Source organism: Saimiri boliviensis, chromosome 1 (assembly GCF_048565385.1).
Source record: "Saimiri boliviensis isolate mSaiBol1 chromosome 1, mSaiBol1.pri, whole genome shotgun sequence".
NCBI classification, from domain to species: Eukaryota; Metazoa; Chordata; class Mammalia; order Primates; family Cebidae; genus Saimiri; species Saimiri boliviensis.
The window spans coordinates 123,743,085-123,770,269 of NC_133449.1; the positions used below are offsets into that span (position 1 = coordinate 123,743,085).

General features: G+C 42.7%; 1 protein-coding gene across 1 annotated transcript in view; it reads left to right on the top strand.

The window, feature by feature from the left end:
• Positions 1-26,458, top strand: part of N4BP1 (NEDD4 binding protein 1) — a 72,668-nt gene extending 46,210 nt beyond the window's left edge. The window contains exons 2-7 of the mRNA XM_010347825.3: positions 2,961-4,651; positions 11,673-11,803; positions 13,402-13,498; positions 17,161-17,268; positions 19,055-19,162; positions 22,177-26,458. Of these exons, the coding sequence (XP_010346127.2) occupies positions 2,961-4,651; positions 11,673-11,803; positions 13,402-13,498; positions 17,161-17,268; positions 19,055-19,162; positions 22,177-22,534 (2,493 nt within the window). The 3' untranslated portion in view covers positions 22,535-26,458. The remainder of the gene's footprint in view (positions 1-2,960; positions 4,652-11,672; positions 11,804-13,401; positions 13,499-17,160; positions 17,269-19,054; positions 19,163-22,176) is intronic.
• The last annotated feature ends 727 nt before the right edge of the window (positions 26,459-27,185 follow it).

Here is a 27,185-nt window from a genome sequence, read left to right on the forward strand (position 1 = left end):
TCTTGATATGTGCAACAGCTTGTATGGAGTTCAGCATCAGCGTGTTGAGTGGAAAAAAAAGCGAACCCAAAAGTCATGTATAATTCCATTTATATAGCATTCTTGAAGTCGCAAAATTATAGAAATGGAAAAAGATTGTGGGGGGTTATGGATAGAAGGTAGGAGTAGGTGGGCATGACTATAAAGGGTTAATGAGGGAAATCTTTGTGGTGATGGGATAGTTCTGTATCTTGACTGAAGTGGTAGTTGCAAGAAGCTGTACATATGATAAAGTGAGTGCACATATGATAGAACTATATGGACAGAAATGTGTCTCCTGACTGAAATTGTACTGTAATTACGTAAGATACAATGTTTAGAGGAAACTGAAGCATACACAGGACTTTATGTAGTACCTTTGCAACTTCTTGAGAACCTGTAATTATTTCAAAATAAATTTTAAAACTTTAAAGCGACAACCTAAATACAGCATAATTTCAAACAAGTGAGAGCTAAATGTTGCTTGCCTCTTTGGAGATTCAGGGATGCTGACATCAGTATTTAACACTTTTGCACATTCAGGAAAAGGGGATAAGTTACAGTACTTTGTGTTTAACTCAGTTGACATGTTCACAAAAAAATAGGCTGCTGTATTAAAAAGACAGAGCTTGGCCAGGTACAGTGGCTCATACCTGAAACCCCAGCATTTCAGAGGCCAACACAGGCAGATTGCTTGAGCTCATCAGGGATTTGAGATCAGCCTGGGCCACATGATGAAACCTCATGTGTACAAAATACACAAAAATTAGCCACGTGTGGTGGTGCATACCTGTAGTCCCAGCAACTTAAGAGGCTGAGATGGGAGGATCGCTTGAGCCCAGGAGGTAGAAGTTGGCAATGAGCCGAGATCACATCACTGCACTTGAGCCTGGGCTACAGAGCAAGACCCTGTGTCTGAAAAAATAAGACAGAACTCTACCTAGCACCAGTTACCTCCATGCCTCACCACCAAAATCATAAATACTAAGGTGCTTTTAGAAGGAGGTAAGGGAGCTCATATATCTGGTGTTCTATCTACTTACAAAAATGTTGTATGTTGCTATTCATTCGGGGTGGCTGGCAAAATATTAATAATTTTTAGTAAAAGTTATAGATTAGTCTTAAACCTTTTGGAAGGCCAAAAAGGTTTTACTGGGGCAGGCCAAAGGCGGCCCACGGCTCCATTAAGTTAGGGAGAAAATTGGGATGAGGCTTTTCCCAGTTTTAGTCTATTTACCCCACATCCCTTTGTCTCTCCCCTGTTTACTCATGCTAACTTTGTGCTGGATGGCTCTCTCAGTGAGAGGTCAAAGAGGAATTACCTGTTAATAGTGTTTACTCTGGGCTGGAAACCTAAAGCTTTTATCATTCGTGTAACCATTCTCTGTTAATTATCCACAAGTGTGTTAACTTAGAACCTCTTGTAAAATCTTGAGGGAATACATGTGTGATGGACAGAGAGGGTCTAGGTCGATTTGTTGCATTTTGTTCTCTGAAGCAAACTATGGCCATCCCTAGCTCACTTGAAACACTGTAATGATGTGAGAGTGCATTCATTCATCCACCATTAAGTCAGGGTCTGCAAGTCAGACTTCTGCAGAGGTGACCCACGTCTCAGTTGTAGTTCTAAATCATTGATGCAGCAAGGAATGTTTATACACGTTTGAATATTCTCACTAAAGTTGTGTGACGACCATCATAGCAAGAATATGGTAAGTACAGGCTTTTACTTACCTTTTCTTGACTGATGCTGCGCAGGTTTAACTTTTTGGTAACACCATTCTAATTTTAGTTTAAAGTATGGATCATAGATCTCCATCCAGGCGTATTACCTACAAATGTCTCTCCAGAAAGTTTTCACTGATTATTTAAGTAACAGCATTGTTACTATTTAGTAAGCACTTACTATGTGCAAGGCACTGTTGTCAAAACTTGAACTTCCATTATCTTTTTTAATTCCCTCGAAACCACTGAGATTTCATTCCTTTTATAGTTGAAGAAACTGGGCTCAGAGGGATTAGGTAACTTGAGCAAGATAGTATCAGTCATATGGCTGGAATTTTAGACCAAGACAGTGACCCCAGAGCCGAAGTTATTAACAGATATGTTCCTGTGTGTGTGTTTGCTTGCCTGCTTGATTCATACTTCTGACTCCAGTAGCAACTAATTGCTAAGGGAACTCAGTTCCCTTTCTTGCCTCATTTCAACCTCCTTCAATACCAACATCTGAGAACAGCAGTATTGTCCAGCATTCACTTGTTCTACTAGATCTGCATTTAATTTAACAGTCTGGTTTTCTGTAGGAAACAGACATAAACTCATACAGGATATAGATTGTTTCAACCACTGTAAAATATTTTTTGTTTGCTTCTTAATAAACTTGCTTTTGCTTTGCAAAATAAAAACCAAAAAAAATTAATGTTATTCTTTATACCTTCAGGAAATCTGGAAACCAAGGGTAACAGTAGTAAAAGTCAAGATTTGTTCTCTAGTGAATCACTTGATTTGATAATCTTATTTCTTGATTGTGTCATGGAAATAATTACTGGTAGCAAGCAAAGATATCTTTTCACTAGAGATGTAAATCCAGCCTTGGGATTATCCACTGTGTAATTCAGCAAATCCCTATGATCACATTGCATAAAATTTAAATTTGGGTGCGAATTCATCTAAAGATGATTTAAGCAAGGTATATCTTTTATTTTCTTTTATATAAAGGTATATCTTTTATATCTTTTTAATTTCAATTCATCTAAAGATGATTTAAGCAAGGTATATCTTATTTTCAATGTTTTATTTAAAACATAACATTTTGTTCAAAATTACAAATATGTTTGTGATTTTTATAAAATCAACCTGACACTTGTAGTTACATGTGCAATTTATTATGTGCTATAAGGAACTTTTGTAAATTGACTTAATTTCTTATTTTCTCTTTGCAGGAATATATTAAAGGAATCTGTGAACCTGAACTAGAAGAAAGAGAATGTTACCCCAAGGCCATGCACTGCATTTTTGTTGGGGCAGAGAGCCTGTTTCTGAAAAGCTTGATTCAGGATACTTGTGCCGACCTCTGCATTCTGGACATTGGCCTTCTTGGCATCAGAGGAAGTGCGGAGGCCGTGGTCATGGCTAGGAGTCACATTCAACAGTTTGTAAAGCTCTTTGAAAATAAGGAGAACCTACCCAGTAGTCAGAAAGAATCAGAGGTAAAAAGAGAATTCAAACAATTTGTTGAAGCCCATGCAGACAATTACACAATGGATTTGCTGATTTTGCCCACTTCCTTGAAAAAAGAACTTTTGACACTCACACAAGGTGAGGAGAATCTCTTTGAAACAGGGGATGATGATGTTATTGAAATTAAAGATTCTCAACAAACAGAGTTTACACAGAATGCTGCTACAGGGCTGAATATTTCCAGAGATGAAACTGTTTTGCAGGAAGAGGCAAGAAATAAAGCTGGGACTCCTGTTTCTGAGCTTACACGACAAATGGACACAGTCCTTTCTAGCTCACCAGATGTGCTTTCTGACCCAATAAATGGTCTAAGCCCAGAGGAAGAGGCACTTTCCCATGAGAGAATGTGTCAGAAAAGGAGATCTTCTGATTCCGAAGAACGGCATACCAAGAAGCAGTTTTCTTCGGAAAATGTTCAGGAGGGGGAGATTTCACATGATGCTAAGTCATTGGCTGAAAATGTAATAGTTGACCTGTCTGATTCTTCTACCGATTCTGAAAATTTAAGTCCAGATACAAAAGACACTACTGAGGAAATGGAATACAACATCCTCGTAAACTTTTTTAAAACCATGGGCTATTCCCAAGAAATTGTTGAAAAGGTCATTAAGGAGTATGGACCATCTACTGAACCATTATTGCTCTTAGAGGAAATTGAAAAAGAAAATAAAAGATTCCAAGAAGACAGAGAATTTTCAGCTGGTATTGTGTATCCAGAGACCAACAAAACCAAAAATAAAGGTGTTTATAGCAGCACAAATGAGCTTACAACTGATTCCACTCCAAAGAAAACACAGACTCACACACAGCAAAATATGGCAGAAAAATTTCCTCAGTTACCATTCAAAGGGGAAGCTAAACCATGTACCTCAAATTGCAGAATTAATACTTTCAGAACAGTGCCCATAGAACAGAAACATGAAGTCTGGGGTTCAAACCAGAACTATGTTTGTAACATAGACCCTGAAACTGATGGCCTTTCACCTTCTGTTGCCTCTTCAAGTCCCAAAGAAGTCAATTTTGTGTCAAGGGGACCTTCAAGTCACCAGCCCAGAGTTCCTGTTTTTCCTGAAAATGGTTTACACCAGCAGCCAGAACCCTTGCTTCCAAATAATATGAAATCTGCCTGTGAAAAACGTTTAGGATGTTGTAGTTCTCCTCATTCTAAGCCAAATTGTTCAGCCCTTTCTTCACCAATGCCACTGCCCCAGCTGTTACCTTCAGTTACTGATGCAAGGTTGGCAGGACCTTCTGATCATATTGATTCCTCAGTTACTGGGGTCCAAAGGTTTCGAGATACTCTAAAAGTACCCTACAAGCTGGAATTAAAAAATGAACCAGGGAGAATGAATTTGAAACACATTGTTATAGATGGGAGCAATGTTGCAATTACGTAAGTCCATTTTCTACAGATTATTTTATTTTAAATAGGGCTCTAAATGGTGTCTCTGAATCACATGTATATAGGAACTGTACATACATGTATATTGTTGATCTGTAGCCTTAGAGTTGAATGGTGGAGGGGAATGAGAACCAACTGGTTGGAAAGGTTTTGTCCGTTCATCTTCTGGATTTACTTCACCCTGCTGAACTTAATTTCTAAGGCCAAGAGAGGATAGAAAATTATCTTTTCACATTCCATTGTTAGTGATATGTAGTATAGTGACTTTTAAGTCATTAAATTCTTAATATTGTGAGTACCATTATGTTCTAAAGAAGAGAACAGAGTTTAAAGCAAAAGGATTTTTTTTGATCTTATGGTGGAATATGCCAGATCTCTAGCCAAGAGTGTGCAGTTATAATAGGTGTGAGGTACTTCTATGGATAGAGCAATTTCCCTTCAAAGGAAGTTAGTCTGAGCTTCATTGTGGCCCTCTGCTCTTACTAAAAGTTTATTTGTTTTTAGTAAAAGACATCATTTAATGAACCTGTCACTTCTAGTTAGCCTGTCTTGTAACTCCTTTTAGTTTAAAATCCTCTGATTTGAAACCTATAGGCTTGAGTTTCTTTTCCCAGGGGCAGTTTAAGATTGTGGCTAAGAAGAGTGTGAGGGTCAAGAGTCTCCCTACACTTTGGACCAGCTGTTTGATTTGGGGCAGGTCACTTAACTGTTTTGAGTTTCAGTAGCTGCAGTCTGTTGCCTTTTGATCTGTCCTTAGGAACATCTTTACCATATCATTTCAACAACTATGTTAAGTCTGCCTTCAGTTTTCAAAACCAGTCCCCCATTGTTAAAAGAAAACCTTCAGGCAAATGAAATTTAGCAGTTGATGTGCACAAACAATAATTTATGAATCTGGCAGCGTCCTAAACCAGGAGAGGTTCAAGAGATCTTCACCCAGGAATAAGGGCAGGCATCATTTATAGGCAGAAAAAGGAAGTGCCCTCCAGAAACAGCTTGATTGACTAGGGGTTGTCATTTGCCTTATCCAGGCATACTGTTATGAGGCATTTGCCTCATATGGATATAGTCTGAACAATTGGCAGCCTGTGATTGGTTGAAGCTTGGCTGCTGTGTTTGGCTGAGATTCAGCCATATTTTTTACAAGAATACTCTCAGGTTGCAATTTGTTCACATAATAAGGTTGCAGGTCTCTATGGATGGAGGCAACTTTAGGCCAGATTTAATCTAACACCAGTGATTTTGAAGAAATACTCAAGGTCTTGGCATTTCAAGAAGCCGCAATTCAAGAAACAGGCCATCTGGACATGGAATGAGGGAGAAGTTGCCAAATCTCAACAATGCTTTTCTGAATTGCCGAATGTTAGTGTAACTTATTTTTTAGGAGTTCTGAAAGATCAGGTAATGCCCTGAGTTTTTAAGAATACCTATTAGGATTGAAAACTGGATTGAAAAATTAGTGTTATTTTTGAAATACATGTTTATTATATATTTATAATTTTTGTTTTGTAAATTGTTTTATTAGGATTCTCAAATACACAAGATAATGACTTCCCACCTTCAACAAATACCACCTCATGAGCAGTTTTATTTCATCCTGGCCCTCACCTCTGCCTTCCACACCTAATTTGAAGGAAATCTCAGATATATATTCTTAAATATTTTAGTATGTATTTTTTAAAATATAAAGATTCTTTTGCTTTTTATTTGAATGAATTATTGGTGCTGCGTTTTGCTGTTAAAAAGAAAATGCCATCATTTCAGATGTTAAAGTTTGAAGACAGGTAGCAAAAATATGCAATATGCTTATCTTCATTTCCAAATAATACTGTTTATTGTCATTTCACTTTGGTTTTTTTGGCAGCCCTATTAGGGGAAACCCAGCAAATGACCTGCAGCTGCATAGCGATATCTAAGCAAAAATGTCAAACAACTTCAGTCACCCACACCCCAATCCCGGAACAAGTTATTCATTGTTAGGATTTCTTGAGCCAACTGGTGACACAAAATTTAGGTCACAATTGTGAGCAGTACTCATCCTCTTTCACTTTTCTACACTTGGAAAGATTTTCCAAATTGCTGTTCAAAGAATAGGAAATGCAAGTTACATAGAATGAACAATGATTATGATGATTTTTAAAAACCTTTTGGGGTAGTTAACAGGGATATTTCTCGGCAGGGTCACTGTTGGAATTTAGAGTGGTGCTATCTATCCGTGACAGGATGTTTTGCAAATCTAGTCCATCCCACTTTGCTTATAATATCCTTCCCCAGTCATTGTGACACCCTAAACACACTCCCACATATTTCCTAATGCCTTGAGTACAGTATCATCTCATCTCTTTTGAAAACCACTAATTAGTACACTAAGGGAAAGCTGCAAGCTGACTTTCATTATTATTATTATTATTTTTTTGAAAACATTGTTTTGGGAGGATTTGCATTTTCTTTGGATTCACAGATGTCCTTGTTTAATGGCAATACTTTTACAAAAGAATGTGTTACTTTAAGAAGACAGACTTGTACTTAGTTTGATGTAAATTGATCTGAAAATGTCAGTAATTAAGATGTACCCTTATTCTAGGAAGATACTGCATCATGGGTATTGAGTTTTATTTTGGAGATAGATGTAAGTGGTGGTTGCATGGCATTGTGAATGTAGTAAATGCCATTGAATTGATTATTTTAGTGATGTGAATTTTACCTCAGTAATTTTTTTGGAAATTGGGAAAAAAATCGACCCTTATTCTAAATTAGTTGCTTCAGTGTTAAGCGTAAATTAACTTTGACCAGATTCCATGAAGAAACTGATTTGTGTCTCTTCTTTCTGTTCAATGAACTACCTCTAATACCCATGGTCCCTGATATGTAGTAGGAGCTCAGTAAAAACTTATTGATGAATTAAAAGCAAATTAGAATTTTTATTCTTTTTTTAAGAGGTAAAGTCTCACTATTTTGCCCAGGCTCAGACAATCCTTCCTAGTAGCTGAAGCTATAGTCACGCCTTACCACACCCAGTTTAGGATTTTTTAGTGACATTTTACCACGCATTTGTAACTTCATGGTTACTATTCCAGTGGCCAGTTTAGATTTTTAACTGAAGCCATATATTTAGTGCAACAGATTTTGGGGATAAAGCCAAAATACCCATTATTATGTGTCAGGCACTGTATTTTTAAAATGAAACAACCTTCACACCAATTGTGAGGCAAAAGTTATAATTTATACAACATGAAATATCTTTAAAAATCTTCTCCAGGGTTACAGAGATAGAGATTTGGGCCCATAATGTCTTTTCCCAGAGCTGCCATATACCCTGTCTCCTCCAACAGAAGTTAAAGTTGGAATTTTCAGGCCAAGTTATCATTGGATCCTTAAGTCTTGGGTTACATAGCACTGCTGACTGAAGCTCACCGATTTGGCCCAAGTAGTTGGGGAAGTAGTTAAAAGGAAACGTGAGTCCTTAAGCAACAGGATCTGCTGGTGTGAGCCCCACCCTAAAGCAGCCTAGGCCCACCCTTCCATGTGTTTTTGCAAAAGCCTTTGTTCATTTGCCTATCCAGTATGAGGTCCACAGCCCCTTCCACCTGTGAAAAATTTCACAGTACCCTGTTTAATGCTGCCAGTTTTGTATATCTTGTTTTTTCCCCCTCATAACCATGAATGAGTCAAATGATGAGTAAGTGGAAATTGTTTGCAGTGTATGATATGGCTAGACAGCATAGTAGTGGCCGAGAAACATTTGGGCACTGTCAGCCTGAATCTTCAGCATGAGAGCCCCTGACTTATATGGGGTGATAATTTTCCATGTAGATGAGATTTGCCCCTTCCCTTGCCAGAATTACGTATTTTGACCATTTTCTCATGTTAGTCTTTTCCATATTAGGTTTCCATAAAAAGAAATTCCTTTTTCCTGGGTAACTCAGAAAGGGCTTTCCACTGTTCCCCACATTTCCCTGTCTGGTGCTATGGCTGCCATAAGTTTTTATCTACTATGTGTCACCCATCTGTCCTCCACTTGGGACACTTTCTTTTAGTTGCCAGTATTCTATAATATGGCAAACAACTAGATGATATAAGTTTTAACCAATTTTATGGAAGCAGGCACTTAAATCTCTTGAGGTCCTGCACACCTGGCCTCCCAGACTTAATAACTGTTCATTCTGCATTTGAATCTGGGAGCCCCAGAGCTTTGGCCTTCCCGTAAGTAGCAAGGTGTTATCATATATATTCTTTGTCTCTGGGTCAAAATAGACCTTTGGTCTGGGTTTACCTGTCAGCATGCTACTCTGGTTCAGTTGTAGAGAGGCTGGGAGACAGTGATTATTAGTAAGCACATGTCTGCCTGGTCAAGATATAGGACCTGAAGTAAGAAGAAGAGTCTTTAGTGGGCCCTCTGTATTATTCTGAGGACAATATTTTGACTCCACTTAAATTTTTGCTGTTGTAGTTTTATTTTTTGGGTAAATCTGTATGTTCTCCACCAGAATTTTGAACCATTGTTTTAATTTCACTCCTGAGATTTTTTAAGAGTGTCAAAAGTGATATGATCTTATTACTGAGAATAATACTCTGGAATTTAGTTGAGAGCTGATGTTTCTAGAAACTCCCTTTATTCCCCATCTAGACTTGTAAGGAGTCTAGGGCAGCAGAATTCATCAGTCTGCATTTCCACCCTTGTTATGTGGTGACCCAGTGGAATTGAACTGGGTACTCTTCCTCTGTCCAGTTCCTGCTCTTGCCATCACCAGAAGCTGTTGAGGAAAAGAGGGAGAGTAGGTAGCATACATTTGTATCCGTCAAATAACCAAGGAGCCACCTTCAAAACTTTTTCAGTGCAGTTCTCTCAAGGGTTATCCTTTCGAGGACTAAATATACATATTTCTTGGTTTTTCTAAGAACCAGCAGGTTATTCTATTGTGGATTTTCAAATTAAGGCTGTGGTTGACATTAACTCTAGGCATGTTCCTGATGTTAAGCAATTAGAGTGATGGGTGATTTATTATTTTTGAAAGTTTTTAAAAAAGCTCCCTTTAAAAAATCACCCCCCCCCCAGTCTTTTTTCTAGTTGCAAATGTCTCTTTGCTACTTTCTTGCCATATTTGAATGCTTTTAGATAAAACACTCCTGAATTATCAAGATTGGGTTTGTTTATTTACATACATTTTTAGGGGTAAGGGCCTCTGAAATATCTTGGTTATGGTTCACTAGAAAAAAAAAATAGCCTTTAAAAACAGGAATTTGTAAGTAGCTCTTCTGAATGTCACAGAGCATTAGATGTTCATAAAGTGTCCAGCCTGTTCCTGCTCTCAAGGAATGCAGATGCCGGTGGAATGACAATCCCGCTGTGGGGTCGTGGAAAAGGCACTGGCAGACGTGAGGGAGCGAGTCTGATCCAGCTCATCCCCCTGCCTGTGCCACCTAGGCAGGCTGCTCTATCCCTAGTGATTCCTTTTTCTCTCTAACCCAGGCATCTAAATGCCATTCTATCTCTGTGATTCTGGTCCACCATATAGGATTGGAACTCGGAAGAGGAAGGAGTCTGAGAGAGGCCCTGTGTCTAGAAATAGCTTCACAGACGAAGAGGGGTCAGAATTCAGTCCTGAGGGCATTTGAAAAAGGTGCAAGAGCATCACACATATGGAAAGCAACACAAGAAAAGGCTCGAGACCAGGAGGGGTGAGATGGCAAGACCTGGCCAAAATCAAGAGTGTTGTCACATAGTAGTGGAAGGGTCACTTGGCCAGATCCTGTCAGACGAGGAAGGGTCCTGGAAGCCAGGCAGGATTAGGCTAGAAGGACAGTGCCTTTGAAGGCCCTGAGCAGAATCAAAGGCCTCAGCTGCATTTAAAGGTTAGTATCACTGGGGTTTGCAGGGTAGGTTGGAATTAGGAGAACCTGGGTTTAACTTGGGACACATATGCCCATAATGGCAGGACTTTCAGGTGAAGTATTTCTACAAAGCAGTTTTGATGTGCGGAGAGGAGACAGGACTGAAGATGCAGGGGGTACTGCTATTGGAATCTTTAAGTGACCATTGAAGCAGTGAACTTAAATTATGCTAATCACATAAATTATATCATCACTATTTGAAATTTTAGTCTTTTTTTTCTTTCTAATACCCATGAGTAGATAAATTACCACCTGCAGAATTTTAAACTTTTAACATGTTTTATCTCCACTTTTAATTAACTGTTGGAGAGTAAAGTTTAAGTACTTTCTTGCTTTCCAGTGAAATGTGTTATGGATGGAGGAGTGGGCATTTTTTTAATCCTCTATACCAAGGATTGTAAACTGTGGGCCAAATCAGGTCCACCACCTGTTACTGTAAATGTGGAACACAGCCACACACATTCACTTAAACAGTTGTCTGTGGCTGCTTTCACACCATAGTGGCAGAGTTGGGTGATATGACAGAGACTGTGTGGCTCTTAACAGTAAAAGTGTGCTGACCTGTGTTCTATACTGTTCCTTGGGCTTTTTAAAAAAAAAAAAAAAACACACAAAAAAAAAACTTTTTTCCCTGCTTTCTGCTTTCTTAAAATAGCCTTTCACAGCCCCCATTTAGTTTCATTTGAGTCTTGCCCTCAGCTTGTTTCTCGTAAGCTATAAACTGGATAAATATTGCCATTCCCAGAACAGAGTGGAGCCTTCTGGGGGCAGGACACAGCAGCATCTTTGGAGGTTGCAGGGGTGATGACCGTGTCACATCTTTGTCCCTTTCTTCCGTCACGGGAACAGGTATATGGAGCTCACTGCCTTCTATCAGAACAGCATACCCAGTTAGATTAACAAAATGCAAGAAAAGTCCTAAGATACTATTAAGTGTTCTGTCCCCTACAATGGATTCCGTCCTAACTTTAAACTATGCAGCTAAATCCCCAAAAATATAAGAATATTGAAGGAAACATTGCTTATTGTTTGTTGTATGTGTAGGTTACCTTTTCATGGTGAAACTTAATATGCTTTAAACAGAAATAACATTTTACTTAATTTCCTTTCTTATTTCTAGCCATGGTCTAAAAAAGTTCTTTTCTTGTCGTGGAATTGCAATTGCGGTTGAATATTTTTGGAAGCTTGGCAACAGAAACATCACTGTTTTTGTCCCTCAGTGGAGAACAAGGCGTGATCCTAATGTCACAGGTGAGGCAAACTGATTTTTTCAGATTTCTATTGAAATGTTTAATGAGTCAGCTTACAATTTTACAACACATGCTATTTAGAATAGAGCTGTGTGCCACGGGCAGCAGCTTTAAAAATGAAATTGTAAATCAACTGCACCTAGCAAAACATCAACTGAAGAGTGCCACAGCATCAGAAATACTAGGAGGTAGGGCGGAAAGTTAGCATAGTTGTTTATATGGGAACTTATGTTAAGCTTACTATAAATCATTTCTGTTAACCATAAAGTACTTCTGGCTGACCTGCAGGCCACACACAAAAGATTTAAACTTACTATGAATCATGAAATGTTCAGAGAAACTTCAGGTTGTTTGTGTCATAGGTCATGATAGGAAGGTAGGTGAAAGGGCTATGCCAGGCAACTTAACACATCAGAATGCCTGGAAAAATAAAGTCAGTTGTGGGGAGGGAGGGTGAGTACAGGACTTGCCCTGCACATTAAACAGGAAGTGAAATTTAGTCACTAGTGGGGCAGAAATGGCCAAACCACACAGTCCCCAAGTATTCCCAACTTCCCCCATTTTGAAGAGCATGTTCATCTTAGCAGAGGGTACATGAGGCATGTGACACATCCATTCATTTTGTTATTTTTGCAATTGGATCCCTGAAGGAGTCTTTTAATCATTACACATGCTCTACATTGCTTAAGTCAATGATGAGTACTATTGTAGGGGATTCAGACATGGGAATCTTAGGCCCTGAGGTTTTAGCTGCTTTTGCCCATTACTGGTTTTCTAAAATGTGGCTTTGGCCCTCCATTCTCCATTGTCACCACCCACCCCCATGAAAACCAGCAAATATTTGCATGAGCACCTAAGAGAAGTTGGATAGGAGACCAGTAGGAGGAGGCTTCAACAGATTCTTGGCATAGGGACCTTTTTTGGGATTGGGTTAGAACCATTTATCCCTCCTATCCCTAGATCTGCCCTAGTCCCACCCTTACCTTCTCTCAGGGTCTCTTGTCATCCCTCTCTTTGCCCTCTATTTCTTGTAGTGTAGCTCTGGAAGAGTTCTTGACAGTAGGCTTCATTAAACACCCAGGCTGGAGTGCAGCACGCAATCTCAGCTCACTGCAATCTCCGCCTCCCAGGTTCAGGCGATTCTCCTGCCTCAGCCTCCTGAGTAGCTGGGATTACAGGCACGCACCACCACACCCAGCTTTTTTGTGTATTTTTAGTAGAGACAGGATTTCACCATGTTAGCCAGGCGTGTCTCAGACTCCTGACCTCAAGTGATCCACCTGCCTTGGCCTCCAAAGTGCTGGGATTACAGGCATGAGCCACCATACCTGGCCTACTCCTCTTAAGAAGCAAATGAGTTTAATCTTTTTATATTTTAAAAAATAACTAAACTTAGTTCATATGCTGTTTTTGCCTTACTATGGGTCTGGCTTGATTGGTTTGTTTTTTCCCTTCCCAGTGAGTTAGTAAAATTGAGTCAATAGAAAAAAAGGTTTTCTACAGCTCTCCAAGTGAAACATTTGAGTGTACTTTCATTTATTGATACATTTGGGAAAATAGCCCTTTTCTGAATGTGTATTCAACTTATTTCATGAACAGAACAGCACTTCTTAACCCAGCTCCAGGAGCTCGGAATATTATCTTTAACTCCTTCCCGGATGGTCTTTGGAGAAAGAATTGCTTCTCATGATGACAGGTATGAAAGGCCATTCTCCTTCCTAAGGTGGGAGTAGGGTGTTGAGGAGCCAGCCACCTGCTCTCCTGACAGGTCCACACACTCAGAGGACCTGTTGGGTGTGGGGATTTTAATATTTATGGTCATTAAGGTGATATGCTCAATGATACTTGCTACATGATTTTAGAAACATCATAAAAAAAACCGTTTGTGTTTAGTAAGACATGGCTGAAAACCTGTAAGTAAAAGCAGATATTGTAATCTTTTTTTTTTAATTGCATTTTAGATTTTGGGGTACATTTGAAGAACATGCAAGATAGTTGCATAGGTACACACATGGCAGTGTGATTTGCTGCCTTCCTCTCCTTCACCTATTTCTGGCATTTCTCCCCATGCTATCTCTCCCCAACTCCCCACCCCCAACTGTCCCTCCCCTATTTCCCCCCAACAGACCCCAGGGTGTAGTGCTCCCCTCCCTGTGTCCATGTGTTCTCATTGTTCAACACCCGCCTGTGAGTGAGAACATGCGGTGTTTGATTTTCTGCTCTGTGTCAGTTTGCTAAGAATGATGGTTTCCAGGTTCATCCATGTCCCTGCAAAGGACACGAACTCATCGTTTTTGATGGCTGCATAATATTCCATGGTGTACATGTGCCACATTTTCCCTGTCAAGATATTGTAATCTTTTGTTGGTACATGCTAAAAATAATGTTTGTCTTAGTGTGGCAGGCTTGAAAATGGTTTTCAATTATCTCCTCCCAGTTTACTTTTGGTCAGTGATTTAACCTATTATTGTAATACCTGGGTCCTCAACGTTCCTTCTACTTAATAGAAGTATCTCAGCTGACCCTACTGTGATAGGAGTAAGCTACGTTTTTTTTTTCTTTCTTTCTTTTTTTGAGATGGAGTCTGACTCTGTTGCCCAGGCTGGAGTGCAGTGGCACGATCTTGGCTCACTGCAACCTCTGCCTTGCAGGTTCAAGCAGTTCTCCTGCCTCAGCCTCCTGAGTAGCTGGGACTACAGACACATGCAACCATGCCCAGCTAATTTTTGTATTTTTAGCGGAGACAGGGTTTTGCCATGTTGACCAGGCTGGTCTTCAACTCCTGACCTCAGGTGATCTGCCCACATCAGCCTCCCAAAGTGCTGGGATTACAGGAGTGAGCCACCATGCCCAGCCTTTTTAAGCTGCATTTCTTAGCTTGGCATATGACTCAGGAAGCAGGTACTAGTGCATCTGGGTCATCAAGATTTAATCTGTACCTTTTAAATGTTTTGTTTTGTTTTGTTTGTGAAATGGAGTTTTTCTCTGTCACCTGGGCTGGAGCGCAATGGCACAATCTTGGCTCGTTGCAACCTCCGCCTCCCAGGTTCAACCCATTCTCCTGCCTTAGCATCCCAAGTAGCGGGGATTATAGGCATGGACCACCACGCCTGGCTAATTGTTGTAGTTTTAGTAGAGATAGGGTTTCATTATGTTTGTCAGTCTGGTCTCAAACTCCTGACATCAGGTGATCTACCCATGTGGACCTCTCAAAGTGCTGGGGTTACAGGGATGAGCCACTACACTTGGCCCTTTTTAAGTTTTTTCTAAAAACTTTTTATTGTATTGAGCACTAACCAAATCTAATACACAGAGCTAGGTTCTGGGGACATGCATGATTCAGATGCACCTCCTGCCCTAAGGAATTTTGAGAAGACATATGCATAAGCAACAGAAGGGAGTTTTGCTGTAGTTGAATAAGAGAAGGTTCTAAACTTAACCAATGGAAATGGGACCTGTTTTTAAAATCATCCTCGTGATATGAAATTAGTAGCAAGTAGTATTTGGGAACCTGGTGGTAGCTTTTTATTCTTCTCTCTCCTGCATTTGCCCTGTTTATTTTCATCTGGCTTATAGCACTGACCACCCCTCCCTGGTGTTTTTGCCTGTGTTCCACCAAAACACTACCCCATTGAAGATTGTGTTTAGCTTGTGACCCAAGCTAGTGAATGATAGTCGAATGGGTAAGAGGTGAAAAGAGGGCCTGGGTAGGGGGTTGGGGGGCTTGGGACTACAGCAGACATATATTCATTCACCAAAAGGGCCTTCTCATTGACAGTCCCTTACCCTGCATCAGGCTGGTATGTAAGACCAGATCTGATGGGTGAGAATCAGGTAGCATGGAAGAGCTGAAAGAGGATAGAATATGTGGGTGCCTGGGGGATGGGTGAGAGGTACTGGAAGGCAGCATGGAAGGACACTTCCTGCTCAGCCCTTTGACACGGACAGGGACCCTGCAGGGCTCAGGTCCTCTGACATAGCAGCTTCATTCTCACACCAGCAGGATTGGAACCCATGCACAAGTATGCAGACTAAGCTCTTCCTTGGTTGATACAACTCTTAGGGTTTTTAGAGGACATGCATATATGTTCTCATTCATAGTACATGCACTCAGAAGCCTTACTACCTATTTTTATTAGTAGTTCTGGGCAAACATTACCACTTAGAACTCACACCAGTTAAAAATCATTTGTAAAATGTTACTTAATAAAGCCAAAGAACTAAATCATAATTACCTTCCAAGGTTTTCTGAGATCTCTTAAACTAATAAGGTTTGTTTTTTTAATCCCCATTAAGTATTCATCACTGCTAGTAAAAGCAGTTGTTTGTACCTTTAATTCCAGTGATTCCCTTAATTTATTTTTTATTATCTTTGTCTACATTGCCTTAGACAAATGCAGTCACCCTGACTTAAGGAATAAAATTCACATTATCTTCACAGATCACTTGGTAAGAGAGTCTGAGCATGAATAATCTCCAGTGAAATGAAAGTCTTCTTTTACTGTTTCATCCTTCCCCTTTTTCATCACCGTGTAGCCTGTCATATCTTCCATTTGAGTGAATCTATAACTTAGCCTAAACAAAATGGCAATTCTAGATACCTCTTTTTAAATCAGAGCAGTGTGAACCTATGAATCTTTTTTGGGGAACAGTCTTGTTCTGTCACCCAGGCTGGAGTGCAGTGACACAATCTTGGCTCACTGCAGCCTCCAACTGCCTGGGCTCAGCTCATGCTCACCTCAGCCTCCTGAGTAGCTGGGACTACAGGGCACACCCGGCTAATTTTTTGTATTTTTTGTAGAGACGGGGTTTCACCACGGTTGCCCAGATTGGTCTCGAACTCCTAGGCTTGAGTGATCTGCCCACCTTGGCTTCCCAAAGTGTTGGGATTACAGGCGTGGGCCACCACACTTGGCTTGAACCTATGAATTTTTAAAAAGAAAAAAGAACTGGAAGGCAGACTGTACTAAGCAGCTAATCTTAGAACCAAAATACTGTTGTTTTGTAACTTAAATCTGAATAATGATTTTTCAGGCTTGTCAGGTCTCATTCTCTACTCTGGTCCTCATGCATTCTTATTAACATTGTTTACTGATAATATAACTTTTGAATAAATTATAGTTGAGATCATTTTTTTAAAATCTAATTATTTTACAATCAAGCTAATATTTTTAGAGACATTCACCGTTCTGATTGATCTTCAGTTGATAGGGGCTGAACTTTTCTGTGGCCTAGCCTTGGTTAAATTCTTCAATGGTTTTCCTATGAAGAGGAAATTTTCTCTTGTTTTCTTATAACATGGCTTCTGTGAGCCAAGGATGCCTGTTGCTCATTTTAAACTCTCTTATATCACCATAGGTTTCTACTACACTTAGCGGACAAAACTGGTGGCATAATTGTAACAAATGATAATTTCAGAGAATTTGTGAATGAGTCAGTCTCTTGGAGAGAAATTATTACAAAAAGGTAATATTTTCTTCTGTTTCTTTGGTCGGAAAAGTTTTGTTTTTAATTGCTTATTTCTGTATGCATTTTGTTTTGTTTTCTATATTCCTTGGCCCCACAGAAGGCAATATAGGGGACCAAAGTATCATAAGACTGCTGTACTCCCAGTTCCTAGGTGGCTGGCCCCTCCAGGTAAGTGGGGGCCCAGTACAGAGCAGAAAGCCAGCTGGCAGTGATGAGCGTGGGCATGCTCTATTCCCACCATGGCCTTCTAGGACATCAGAATTTTCTTGCATGAAGTAGGAGCTACAGTTAAGTGTGATAGAGCACCACCGGCCTCCCTATTTTACTCAGCTGTGAAGTGAAAGGGTGAACTTAATGGCAGCTGGGATTCCAGCTCTGAAATGATGTGATTATAGAAAGAGGAAAGGACAGAAAGCAATGTATCCTGACTGGGTTTTCATTTCTTGGTGGTCAGGAGAGAATACTTCTGCTTTTTAATATCTGATACTTTTCTTGAGGTTTTTACAGTCATAGTTTAGTCATCTATATTGAAAATATCTTTAGATATCCAGAATAAAACAAAATTATGGTCAAGAGTTTAGCATTCACTGCTGTTTTTCCTTTGTAATAATACTGTGAATGTGTCCACTGCTGAAAAATGCCCTAAGATCAGCAGGCACTGGCTTCTAGGACTTTTTGTTAACAAGTATCACCTGACCAGTTATTTAAAACAGAAAGCAAGAGTCTATGATAATGCCAGGGATAAGTCATGTAGTCCAGAAATCTTAAAACATAAAGTAAATATACCTCACACAATGTATAACTAATATGTAGTGTAACTAGCAATATAGCTAGTATTAACTAGATATTTATCTCTGTTAGGGTTCCACATTTGCACCTTGCCTGGTATTTATATTTTCCTAAATTATTAGAAGATTTTTTTTTAAAGATTCTGTGTTACAAATGTCTAGGTGAGAGTGAATTACTGTATGCATTTTGACACCTTATCCTGTTAAAAAGCTGTTGTTGATAGCTCAACCAAGAATTGGTCTTTGACCTTCTGGGCACAGTTAATGAGCTGTTAATCTTGTAGGGCATGTTTCTGTTGGACCTCTGCCCTGGGCTCATTGTCAGTAGTTATTGGACACTCATCCATGTATGCATGGAGGGTTTAAGTGCAGTTAAGACAGGTGCTCTCCAGCCAAGCTATTGCTTTCAGCATTCACAAAAACAAGGCAGAAAGTCCTTGTTTGGAAAGGAAACAAGAAAGCACAGGCGTTTGGACTTTAAAAATTATTTTATTTTCTGTTTTCTCCTGATAGGATAAATAGTGCTCTAAATACCTAAGATTGCTTTTATTCATATTTTGTTTTCCTTTTTAAAAACATTATTTTCAGTGGGTTTGCTTATGGACACATTTATTACCAGTTTTATTAAAAAATTAAACCTTTGTTCAGCATTTGTGTTCTAAGCTGACAGTCTTTAAATCTTATTTGTCAGAATTATATTAAAGTTACAGTAGAAGAAGCTGCCTCCTAAACTCAGTAAAAAGCTGGAAGTCTTGATGAGAAATTTAAGGGCTGGCTGATAAAATGTTCTAACTCTATTCTATTTGTGTCCAAAACAGAAAAATTAAAAGGGTTTGACTTGGGTGTTTTTCCCACTTTTAGGCATTTGAGCAGTCTTAAGATTTGTAGGCTGACCTGACCGTTGCTTTGGCATCAGGTTGCTGCTTTGGGGTCCTTACGCAGGCCCTCGGCAGTGAGGACCCTGTTTCTCAGCCTTGTGGTGTTCTGTGTTGCAGGCTGCTGCAGTATACATTTGTGGGGGACATATTTATGGTTCCTGATGATCCTCTGGGAAGAAGTGGACCTCGATTAGAGAATTTTCTTCAGAAGGAAGTCTGTCTTAGGTATTTCCTTTTTCAGATTGTCTTGTATTTAAAAATCTATTTCAATTCTTTGTGCTTTAATGCAGGTGCTATCTTTATAGACTAAAAATGGCCTTTAAAAAAGATTTTTTTTTTTTTGAGACAGGGTCTTGCTCTGTCACCCAGGCTGGAGTGCAGTGTCTTGATTTCAGCTCACTGCAACCTTTGCCCACCCTCCTTCCCCCCATCTCCAGCTCAAGTGATCCTCCCACCTTAAGCCTCCCGAGTAGCTGGGACCACAGGCTCGTACTACTACGCTCAGCTGTTTCTTTGTATTTTTAGTAGAGACAGGATCTCACCATGTTTTCCAGGCTGGTCTGAAACTCCTGAGCTCAAGCAATATGCCTTCCTCAGCCTCCCAAAGTGTTGGGATTAAAAGTGTGAGCCACCGTGCCTGGCCAAATTTTTTTTTTAAGCCTTAAATTTAGTGCTGAGTTCATATATTTGGAAGCTAATGTAGCAAGCATCCCAGTGGATGTTTGTTTTTTGTGGGTTTTTTTTTTTTTTTTTTTTTTTGAGACAGAGGTTCGCTCTTGTTGCCCAAGCTGGAGTGCAATGGTGCACGATCTCAGCTCACTGCAACCTCCACCTCCCAGGTTCAAGAAATTCTCCTGCCTCAGCCTCCCAAGCAGCTGGGATTACAGGTGCACGCTACGAGACTTGGATAATTTTTTGTATCTCTAGCAGAAACAGGGTTTGACCATGTTAGCCAGTCTGGTCTTGAAGTCCTGACCTCAGGTGATCCACCTGCCTCAGCCTCCCAAAGTGCCGTGATTACAGATGTGAGCCACCGTGCCCAGCCTTTTTGTGGATTTAAAAAGACGAAGCCAGGGCCAGGTGCAGTGGCTCACACTCACACCTGTAATCCCGCACTTTGCAAGGCTGAGGCAGGTGGATCACTTAAGGTCAGAAGTTCAAGAACAAGGCCGGGTGTGGTGGCTCATACCTGTAATCCAAGCACTTTGGAGGCCAAGGTGGGTGGATCACCTGAAGTCGGGAGTTCAAGAAGTTCAAGACCATCCTGGCCAACATGGTGAAACCCTGGCTCTACTAAAAATACAAAAATTAGCCAGGTTGGTGGTGCACACCTGTGATCCCAGCATTTTGCAAGGCCAAGACAGGTGGATCACTTGAGATCAGGAGTTTGAGACCATCCTGGCCAACATGGTAAAAACCCTGGCTCTCTTAAAAATATAAAAATTAGCCAGTTGTGGTAGCACATGCCTGTAATCCCAGCTACTTGGGAAGCTGAGGCAGGGGAATTACTTGAACCCAGGAGGCAGAGGCTGCAGTGAGCCAAGATTGCACCACTGCACTCCAGCCTGGGCAACAGAGTAAGATTCTGTCTCAAAAAAAGACAAAGCTGGTTTTCAAGCTGGTGGTCACTTACTAGCCTAGTGAATACCACTTAGGTTCATCATGTGTGTGTGAAAGCTTTCCCTCTGAACTATCAGTGCCTGGTGTGCTCATTTTGTATGCATGAACATCTTTATATTCATTTTCTAAAGTCATTTGCTTTGAACGTGTTATGCTTATATTAATTTACTTACTGCTCAGGAATCACTGCCTCGGGGAACCGACCATTACTTTCTACCTTCACTGAATGGAAAAGCCAGTATTCTGTGTTTATCTGAAAATGATTTGGTAGTTTAGGTTTTCTTTGTTGTAGTTTCTTAGGTAACAAACGTAAAACATTCCTGCAAACCTAACAGGCAGGTCATATGACCCCATGACTGATGTTTATTCTTTTTTTTAAACTAAAACAGGCTGAACTTCTGTGAATTCCCAGCTGATATTTTCATGGGAGTAGGATGGGGGTCTAAGCTGAGAGGAAGACACACAGCTCTCCCGGTGTTTTTAGGCACTCACACTTTCCAGCTGATCTTTTCCATTTGGAATGGGTTCCCGTTGGGAATTATGGTTTGGATTCAGTGGCAGGTGGTCATGGGGGTTTTTTCACATGGTGGTATCTTCTACCTAGGAGACCACTACAATTTCAACTCCCTGGTCTTCTGAATCATATTTCTTTTGAGCCTTTGGGTTTTATGACACAGATGAGGACTTAATTCCCAAACACCATGCTTCTGTAACCACATGAAGAGAATGGCAGCCATTTTCCACACCTGCTGCACATCAGACCATCTTGGTTTCCTTCCCCACATCTGAACTTGGAAATCCTCTGCTGGGCTTCAGGCCTGAGCCCCATGTGTGAACATCAATCAGGTCCTTAGGTTAGTTACCAGAAGGAGAGTTTTCTGCTTCTACCTACTCCTTGAGCAGCCTGGCATGGGGTCAGTCCTGCCTGCCCTTTCCCTCTCACCTCGTGGCTCTTTGTAGAGCTGTTTACGAATCGGTTAAGAAGTTGGGAATCACTTCCATCACAAAGGGGCTGTTGAAGTTAGTTGAGCTTTTGAAGATGGGGAGACTTCAGCTAGCCTCATTTCTCAACTGCAGGTCGAGTCCAGTGGGAGGCTTTTGAATGATACAGATGCCCTCCATGCACACACATACTTGCACACACCCACGTGCATACAAGTGTGGACATCCACCCACACCTCATCCAGACTGAGTCAGTGGGGACTGCCACTCTACCCAAAAGGAGTCCTTTCTCATTTCTGTCAACCAGGGTCCTGCACAAAATCAAAATCTTCAGAAGAGTAAGACCCTGTTAAATCTTTTGAAAGCTCTCAAGGCCACCCTGGTTAGAGCCAAATAGCTGGATGGGGTCAGTTCTCACAGCAGCAGATCTGGGAGGGTGGTGCTCCCTCATGGAGTGTGCTCACTCTCTGTCATGCCTGGAGATCGCATCAGTGGAATCCCTGCAGGCTCCTCTGTGGGCAGCTGGTATCACCACCTCCACCTCAGTCTTTCATCCTGCCCTTGGAAGCCAGGGAGTAGCATCCTAAGCCTCAAGGCCTGCCACAGATACTTAAAGTATGTCCATGATTTCTTACTTACCTATAACCCAGCTCACCAGGACTCGCTTCCATTCACAGAGATATGCAGCCCCTACTCAATGCCTTGCCAAATGTGGGCATGTTTGACCCCAGCTTCAGAGTCCCTGGCACCCAGGCAGCCAGCACCAGCCACCAGCCTGCGACCCGGATTCAGGGAGCACCTTCAAGCCACTGGCTCCCTCAGCAGCCCCACTTCCCACTGCTGCCGACCCTCCCCAATCTCCAGCAGAACCTGCCCATGCCAGCTCAGAGATCTTCTGCGGAAACCAATGAGCTGAGGGAAGCCCTTCTGAAGATCTTCCCTGACTCGGAGCAAAGACTGAAAATAGACCAGATCTTGGTGGCCCACCCATATATGAAAGATCTAAACGCGCTCTCTGCCATGGTATTGGATTGAAGATTGTGCTGAGAAGCTTGCGCTCAGGGCTGGCTGATCAAACTCAAGCTCACACCTGTACCTGTTGGGAACGAACATAATGTGAAGAAACTTTATTTCCCAGTGTAAAGGCAGTTGTATAGAAAAAAAAGTTTTGTGTATAAATCTGGGTTTTCAAAACCAGCTTTTTTCTATATATAAATTATGCTGCTATTACAGATTTAACATTTTCTGTTAAAGGAAAGTCTACATTTTCTGCCTGTTCAGAACTGTTTAATAGCAGTTACTCTTGAGTGTATTTACCTTTTTATGTTTTTTAAACTATTTTCCTTAAAGCCGAAAATATTGACAAATGGATATGGTTAGCCTTTATAAATAAATTTAAAAAAAAAAAAAAAAGTTGCTTTCTTAAAGAAAGCAAGACCTCTTAAAGTATATTTTCTTGAGATGAATATGTCCCGTCACTACCATGAAGTGTGCTCCCCCTTCCAGCCTCCTCTGCCCTCACCCCCAGAGTTAGAGTGGGTAGGAGTTGGTTTGTTCTGCAGGGTCTTTGGTTGGAGCATTGTGAAAGTGGACCCACGGTGCCACTAGATGGCACTTGGTGCCTAGCTGTGGTGAATGACCAGAGCAAAGTTAGACTCACAGAATACCAAGGCTAGAAGACAATGTGGAGCCCATGGAGTCCCACCCTTCTTCCCCTTCCACCCTGCGCTAGAGGGGACGGCCCAGTGTGCTCGCCGTCCCCGCATGCCCATAGCCACAGTTGAGGAGTGGCCGGGCAGGCAGCAGGCTCCCAGGCCAGGGCTCGACACACTTACAGGCTAGTGCCTCCACACACCTGTAGCTCTGGAAGTCACGTCTTAGCTTCTGAACACTAAAGGAAGTTGAATGAGGAGCCCTGTCACTGTGGCCATCTTGTGTCCGCAACTGCAGGAGATGCCCCAATGTGGAGTTTGTACAGCTTTGCCAAAAAACGGTTTTCTATTCTCAAAAATGACCCAAGCCAATAAATAGCATTAGTAGCTTCTGTGGGGGGTCCCAGAGACCCTGTAATTCATTTTCCCTGTTTTTGTCTCTCTAGTGTCCTCAACAGCCTTTCCTGTGAGTCTTTCTCAGAATTGATATCTTAATATTGTCTGTTTTCAGTGTTACCCAAATCCAGTGTCAGTGAAGTTCTTTTCCTGGACAATCTTAACATCTTTACTCTTATTGTCTGAACTTTCAAAGGGCTTTGTATTTTATACCTGCGTCCCCAGGCTGCTCACAGTCGGCTTCCTGCCTGCCTATGGATCGTGTCTCTCTCCTGGCCCTGAGGAGCGGAGGCTGAGGAGTCAGTGCTGGCTTGTTCACAGTGAGGGGACTGGGCGGCATCCCGGAGTGCTCCTGCCAGGCCTGTGTGTTGATTTTGTTTGATCGCTGCATCCTTCGAGGAATGAATCCAGAGCCTTCCAGGAAGTCAGGCTTGTACTTCAATCATGTTCCTCTCAGATGCCTCTATGACGCCTCCTGATGTGGAACTGGTTTTCTGTTGTTTGGGCCGGTGGCCAAGTCACCCAGCTATGGAAGCAGGGGTAAAAGATGAAGCCAGCCAGGAGGAAGACTTCAGTCACACCTCCCATGCCTCAGCTTTGTGCCTGTTTTCAAAAGCACAGCTGAGGTGTGCAGGCTGGGGCTGTCTTGCAGCAACTCTGGCCTTCTTTCTCACGGTTCGTTTCAGCAGCCTGGCTGACCCAACTGTTTCTCCTCTGCTTCAGAGAAGAAACCCAGGAGATGCCCTGACTGCCAGGCTGTCTCCACCATGCTGGCTGGTGCTGGCTAGGCAGAGGGGGTCACCACTTCTCCCAGCTCTAGAAGCTACTTGACCCTTGACGTTTGGCTTCTCTTAAGTCTGTGTTCTGACTATTGCTTTGGAGCGATCGGCCTGTCCCCTTTCCCTTTCTTGGCTATGGGAAGGAAGGATAAGAAAAGAGCTCATTACTTCCCTTCATTAGTTACAATATGAGACGGAATTATTCCTTCCAAAACCCCTCAGGGTTAGTTAAATTTAATATTTAAAAACCCAAATTATCAAACCATTAAAAAACACTCATGACTGGTTCTCAGCCTCCTCCAGTACTAGCCTCAGTGTGGCTGCTGCATACATGTCTGTAGCCTGTCTACCTCCTGCAGCGGGGCCGTCGGCTGCTTCCCTGTCCACTGCTCAGGCTCTCCTGCTTTGGGGCATCCACAGAAAGTAGTTGGCAAGGCAAAGATGTCACCCTGATTCAACAGTCGGGATATCTGATGCTCAGAGAGGTTGTCCTAGGGGGCCGGTGATTTCCGGGCCTACATTCTTCCCTAAGCTCCAGGCCACTGTCTCTCGTCTGACTTTCCACAAGCAGTCTGAGCGGAAAAGTCACTTCTCCTGCAGTCAGGAGAAAGTAGGTGGCTGGGACTCAGGCCTGGGTGGCTTTCGAAAGCAGTGAGGGGACAGCTGGCCTCATGCCCATGCAGGCTTGTTGTGACACGGTGAGATGTGAGGGAAGACTCAGATCTACACACACAAACCCTCTTCTCCCCGCCATCCCCCAGCGTTGCCACACATCTCACATGTTTTAGATTGAAACAGCCTAATTCCCGGAAGAATCCTCTCCATTCATTGCTAGTGCTTCCCCTTATCTCTCACTCTCCACTTCTCAGTTTGCAAACGTGGCTTTCGACCACCAAGTGAAAGCAGACTGAGAGCGGCCCCTGGGGACAGCCCGGTGCCTGGCTGCAAGGCCTCGCTGGAGCTGTCTTGGTATATTTCACAGCCCCAGCACGTGCTGCTGTTCACTGGACTGTCCCTGCTTCCCACCACTTCTCTCACTCCCAGACCTCTCTTACTCTTTTTGTCTCTTTTTGCCTAAAGGCCAGTCTTTAACACCCTGTTCTTCCCCAGCAGGTTTGCAGACTTTGCCCCACCTGTGGGGCTCCTGGTGGAGAGGCCAGCTGGTGTTTAGAATGCAGGTTACCCGGCATGACCCGGCAAATGCTTGCCCAGTAGTTATGGAGGAAGGCCCAGGAATCTGCAATTGAGCATGTTCCCTGGGCAGTTCCCATGCAGATGATCCCTGGACCACATGTTAAGAAACTGTACTCATCCTTAAGGCCACACTGTCCCTCTCCCCACTGTCCCCTCTCTTCAGTGACCTCTGGCCCTGCCCTTCAGGACTGTACTTCCCACTCCACCAGGAAGCCCCATGGCATCCTCAGGCTCCCTAGAACCACAGCCTGCACAGGGACCCTCCCTCCTTCCACACCCACCCTCCATGAGGTTCCCTGCTCTGCCCTCATGCTTTGCTGGCCCCTGCTCTCAGACACCCAGGGGCGGTGAGCCCTGACTCGCCAGCCCCTTGTAGCGCTGCCCTCTACCGTCCAGACACTGCAGTGCAGCCAGATTTACCTTCCAGAAAAACACTTCTAGTCACCCCTCCTGCAAAGTGATCTGCAATGACTGACCAGAGCACCAAGTTCATAGCCCCTGAGCTTAATGTCCATGGCTGTCCATCTCCCGGCCATATTTGACTGTCCACTTATCCCCACCCAAAGGCTCCCTGTGGCTACATGTTTCCCATGACCTGTAGGCTGTGCAGTTGGACTTATCTCCACTAGAGATGCCCTTCTCCCAAATGACTTCCCTCCCGAAAGGCCCGGCCTGAGTCCTCCTCATCCCCTTGTCCAGTGCTTCTGCCAGAAGCAGCCCCATGGTGTTCTGTGACTGCACAGCACTTTGTGTCTTGCTTTGGGCACTCGCCGCTCTGGCTGGTGCCACCGCCGCTGATCGTGTACTGTGTCTTGCTGCCCTTTCTAGACTGTGAGCTCCTCGCGGGCAAGGACCGCCTGTGTTCTCTGTATTTCCCACGGCGCCTAGCACAGAGCCTTGCACTTGATAGGTGCTCAATAAATGTCTGCCTAAGTGAACTGGAGGACGGTGCCTTCTTGACTGCGGCATCTGGCAGCAGGACCAGTAAGAGGCCAGGAATGCACCACCCTGCAGTGTGGGAAAGTGAGCTGGTGCTCTGCTGGGGTCACTCCACTCCCTTCTCCCTCCTCTGCCAACCTCCAGCACACGGCATCCTGGGCACACGGGTTCAGGGAGGGGCGCCTGGTGTGGGCTGCGTACCAGGTATGCTCAGGCTTCCTGGCCAGGGCAGACACCTGGCCCAAGCTAACAGTCCCAGTCACTCCTGGGGAATTCCTCTATGGTAGTGGGAATTGTGGGATGCCAGGCCCAGATCTCTCAGAAGCCATTTTCTGCCCTGGGGGAAGCCGGCCTGTGGCAGGAAAGAAGCGGAGATGTGAGAGAGTTTCCTGGCAGCATGAGCTCTGGGTTCCTGTTATCAGGAAAGCCCTTCCTCGGATGTTGCCACACCCCAGTATTCTAACACACTTCCCTTTTTGCTTAAGCTGGTCATTCCAGTTGGATTTACATCCCTTGAAATCGAGCGTCTTGAGTAACATGTGTTACTGTCTTTAGCAAGGATTTGCAGATGGAGTAGGAAAGACCCCACAGACATGCGCAAATGGGGCTTCAGGAGTGTCCACCCCAGTCAGAACATGCTGGGAGAGGCCGACGAGCATACTCCACCACTGGAGTTGAGTAACTTGAAACTCAGGCCTGGGGCCCCTCAGCAGAGAACTCAGCCTG